This window comes from Callionymus lyra, chromosome 13 (genome assembly GCF_982586985.1).
Source record: "Callionymus lyra chromosome 13, fCalLyr1.hap1.1, whole genome shotgun sequence".
Taxonomy (NCBI): Eukaryota; Metazoa; Chordata; class Actinopteri; order Syngnathiformes; family Callionymidae; genus Callionymus; species Callionymus lyra.
In genome coordinates this window covers 1,017,684-1,022,683 of record NC_141830.1, presented here as the reverse complement: position 1 = coordinate 1,022,683, position 5,000 = coordinate 1,017,684, and the positions used below count along the sequence as shown (strand labels likewise).

The 5,000-nt window shown below is 41.0% G+C and overlaps 1 protein-coding gene across 1 annotated transcript in view; it reads right to left on the bottom strand.

Moving 5' to 3' along the window:
- The window catches only part of mei4 (meiosis-specific, MEI4 homolog (S. cerevisiae)), a 32,737-nt gene extending 28,893 nt beyond the window's left edge, over positions 1 to 3,844 (bottom strand). The window contains exons 1-3 of the mRNA XM_087806338.1: positions 3,817 to 3,844; positions 3,367 to 3,603; positions 742 to 1,229 (exon numbers count right to left, since the gene is read on the bottom strand). Coding sequence (XP_087662464.1) covers positions 742 to 1,229; positions 3,367 to 3,603; positions 3,817 to 3,844 — 753 coding nt within the window. The remainder of the gene's footprint in view (positions 1 to 741; positions 1,230 to 3,366; positions 3,604 to 3,816) is intronic.
- Positions 3,845 to 5,000: the final 1,156 nt, after the last annotated feature.

The window sequence follows — 5,000 nt, the reverse complement described above, 5'->3', positions numbered from 1 at the left end:
AATACATATTTGAATACTTCAATATATTATATATATATATATATATATAATGTATTTATTTATGTATGATTCTATGTATGATTCTAAAATATATATATATATATAAATATGATTATAATGACTGTACTGTGAAAATACATATTTGAATACTTAAATATATATATATATATATATATATATATATATATATATATTTATTTATTTATTTATTTATTTATGTATATAAATATGATTATAATGACTGTGAAAATACATCTTTGAATACTTAAATATATTATATATATATATATATTATATATTTATTTATGTATATAAATATGATTATAATGACTGTACTGTGAAAATACATATTTGAATACTTAAATATATTATATATATATATATAAATATATTATATATATATATAATATATTTATTTATGTATATAAATATGATTATAATGACTGTGAAAATACATATTTGAATACTTAAATATATTATATATATATATATATTTATTTATATTTATTTATGTATATAAATATGATTAAAATGACTGTGAAAATACATCTTTGAATACTTAAATATATTATATATATATATATATATATTTATTTATGTATATAAATAGGATTATAATGACTGTGAAAATACATCTTTGAATACTTAAATACATCAACAAGAGAGATGAAGTACTAGTCGAGGCAGAGCTCTTCAGGTTCCTGATGGACCTTCTCAACCCTGGAGGTCTTCAGTTCTCACCTGGCCGCTGTGGTCCGTGTCCAGCAGCGTGGTGGTCATCTGCTGCAGCGCCTCCCTCACGCCGCTCACACACTCGGACCCGGAGCAGAAGAGGTTCAGGGTCCTCACTGAGACCCGGCAGGCCTCTAGGATCACGTCCGGAGGTGCGAGGAGGTGCAAGGTCACCGGCAGCACAGAGTCCAGCAGCTGGACCACCGTCTCCATCAGGACCGAGCCTCCGTCCGGCCAACAGGGATCCTGAGCCCCCTCGGAGACCCGGTTCAGAGAACACAGAGCCTGGAGGAACTGACCGTGAGGGACCAGAGGGTGGTCAGGGGGGTCGGGGTTCAGGTTCAGATGTTGTGGGTCAGGTTGTGCCGGAGCCAGAGTGTGCAGGTGCGACAGGTCGAGGTCCGGAGTCAAGGAGCCGTCGGACTCGAAGAGTTCTGGAGAGTTTTGTCCAGACGGAAGGCTTGAGGTTCTGGATGGACCCTGAAGGTCAGCTGGACCTGCAGAGACGAGACCAGAATGTAGCAGGTCATGTGTTTTTGGGTTGTTCTCCAGGTCGAAGCGATGAAAAAGGTTCAGAGAAGATGTTCAGAGAAGATGTTCAGAGGAGATGTTCAGAGGAGATGTTCAGAGGAGATGTTCAGAGGAGGTTCTGCTCCACAGGAAGCGTCGCCAGGTGACGAGAGAAAAGTACGACTTCAAGTGTTTGCAGAGCGACAATGGAACGACCTTGACGAGAGAATTTTCCAGCATGAAACACAGCTGATGTTGCTCCAGCGGCTCGTGATCCACCTCCTCAGAAGGTCCTCGGTTCAACTCAACAGATCGGATCTTCTCAGCAGGTGCTCAGATATCTTCTCAACAGGTGCAGAGAGATCTTCTCAACAGGTGCTCAGAGATCTTCTCAACAGGTGCTGAGGGATCTTCTCAACAGGTGCTCAGAGATCTTCTCAACAGGTGCTGAGGGATCTTCTCAACAGGTCCCTAGGGATCTTCTCAACAGGTGCTCAGGGATCTTCTCAACAGGTGCCGAGAGATCTTCTCAACAGGTGCCGAGAGATCTTCTCAACAGGTGCTGAGGGATCTTCTCAACAGGTCCCTAGGGATCTTCTCAACAGGTGCTCAGAGATCTTCTCAACAGGTGCCGAGAGATCTTCTCAACAGGTGCCGAGAGATCTTCTCAACAGGTGCCCGAGAGATCTTCTCAACAGGTGCCTAGGGATCTTCTCAACAGGTGCCGAGAGATCTTCTCAACAGGTGCCGAGGGATCTTCTCAACAGGTGCAGAGAGATCTTCTCAACAGGTGCCTAGGGATCTTCTCAACAGGTGCCGAGAGATCTTCTCAACAGGTGCCGAGAGATCTTCTCAACAGGTGCCTAGAGATCTTCTCAACAGGTGCCTAGAGATCTTCTCAACAGGTGCCGAGAGATCTTCTCAACAGGTGCTAAAAGATCTTCTCAACAGGTGCCTAGGGATCTTCTCAACAGGTGCTCAGAGATCTTCTCAACAGGTGCCGAGAGATCTTCTCAACAGGTGCCTAGAGATCTTCTCAACAGGTGCCAAGGGATCTTCTCAACAGGTGCCTAGGGATCTTCTCAACAGGTGCTCAGAGATCTTCTCAACAGGTGCTCAGAGATCTTCTCAACAGGTGCCGAGAGATCTTCTCAACAGGTGCCGAGAGATCTTCTCAACAGGTGCCGAGAGATCTTCTCAACAGGTCCCTAGGGATCTTCTCAACAGGTCCCTAGGGATCTTCTCAACAGGTGCCGAGAGATCTTCTCAACAGGTGCCGAGGGATCTTCTCAACAGGTGCTCAGAGATCTTCTCAACAGGTGCCGAGAGATCTTCTCAACAGGTGCTCAGAGATCTTCTCAACAGGTGCTGAGGGATCTTCTCAACAGGTGCTCAGAGATCTTCTCAACAGGTGCTGAGGGATCTTCTCAACAGGTCCCTAGGGATCTTCTCAACAGGTGCTCAGGGATCTTCTCAACAGGTGCCGAGAGATCTTCTCAACAGGTGCCGAGAGATCTTCTCAACAGGTGCTGAGGGATCTTCTCAACAGGTCCCTAGGGATCTTCTCAACAGGTGCTCAGAGATCTTCTCAACAGGTGCCGAGAGATCTTCTCAACAGGTGCCGAGAGATCTTCTCAACAGGTGCCCGAGAGATCTTCTCAACAGGTGCCTAGGGATCTTCTCAACAGGTGCCGAGAGATCTTCTCAACAGGTGCCGAGGGATCTTCTCAACAGGTGCAGAGAGATCTTCTCAACAGGTGCCTAGGGATCTTCTCAACAGGTGCCGAGAGATCTTCTCAACAGGTGCCGAGAGATCTTCTCAACAGGTGCCTAGAGATCTTCTCAACAGGTGCCTAGAGATCTTCTCAACAGGTGCCGAGAGATCTTCTCAACAGGTGCTAAAAGATCTTCTCAACAGGTGCCTAGGGATCTTCTCAACAGGTGCTCAGAGATCTTCTCAACAGGTGCCGAGAGATCTTCTCAACAGGTGCCTAGAGATCTTCTCAACAGGTGCCTAGAGATCTTCTCAACAGGTGCCTAGAGATCTTCTCAACAGGTGCTCAGAGATCTTCTCAACAGGTCCCTAGGGATCTTCTCAACAGGTTGATCAGAGAACAGACGGACCTGTGACGACGGCCCTGGAGCTCCTGGACCCGGCCTGGATCCTGGCGATCACAACTTCTCGTTGGAGCCTCAGAACCTCCCGCTGAAGCTCCTGGGCTCGACTCCTCCAGCTCTCATCCTGGTCCTTCAGCCGACGGCTCAACATCTCGGCGTGTCCTCCAGCGCTGACCCCCGCGGGTCTGGTCCTGACGAGGGTCAGCGCCAGCGCCGCCCTGACCACCAGACGCGCCTCGGGTTCTGGTCCTCAGAAGAGAAACGATTCTTCAACAATAATAATAATCCATATAAATGTATTTAATTGAATAGTTTGGAACAATAGCTCCGGCTAACGTTAGCTTAGAAAACGTTAGCATCGAGGACGAGCTAACGAATTAGCATCACAGTCAAAAAAGCGTTCATATAAAACAACCACAACCCAGTTTGATCATATATTGATTAAATATCGATTACCTTTGAAGTGGAAGTCTTTGTCTGCCATCAGAACAGCCTCAAGACGTCAACTTTGCTCTGGAATGACTGAAGCTAACGAGCTAACGAGCTAACAAGCTAACAAGCTAACAAGCTAACGAGCTAACATGCGCTCTGAGATGCGCAGCAGCTGCTCTGAGCAGATAAGACTTCATGATCTCAGGAGTTTTAAATAAACAGGGTTTTTTTTCTATTAAAAAAAACATAGAAATGATCAAGATGAGTTTTAAAGATTGAACATGTAAAAAGAATGATGTTTAAGTGTGTACAGAAGAAAACAAACAAATAAAATAATAATTGTGCGTCAGTTTATAAATATATATGTGTGTTTATATGTGTATATATGTGTATACACACAGTTTATACATATATATGTGTGTTTATATGTGTATATACGTGTACACACACAGTTTATAAATATATATGTGTGTTTATATGTGTATATACGTGTATACACACAGTTTATAAATATATATATGTGTGTTTATATGTGTATATACGTGTATACACACAGTTTATAAATATATATGTGTGTGTTTATATGTGTATATATGTGTATACACACAGTTTATAAATATATATATGTGTGTTTATATGTGTATATATGTGTATACACACAGTTTATAAATATATATGTGTGTGTTTATATGTTTATATACATGTACACACACAGTTTATAAATATATATGTGTGTGTTTATATGTGTATATACATGTACACACACAGTTTATAAATATATATGTGTGTTTATATGTGTATATATGTGTACACACACAGTTTATAAATATATATATGTGTGTTTATATGTGTATATATGTGTATACACACAGTTTATAAATATATATATGTGTGTTTATATGTGTATATATGTGTATACACACAGTTTATAAATATATATGTGTGTGTTTATATGTTTATATACGTGTATACACACAGTTTATAAATATATATGTGTGTTTATATGTGTATATATGTGTATACACACAGTTTATAAATATATGTCTGTGTTTATATGTGTATATACGTGTATACACACAGTTTATAAATATATGTCTGTGTTTATATGTGTATATACGTGTACACACACAGTTTATAAATATATGTCTGTGTTTATATGTGTATATATGTGTACACACACAGTTTATAAATATATATATATCTGAGTT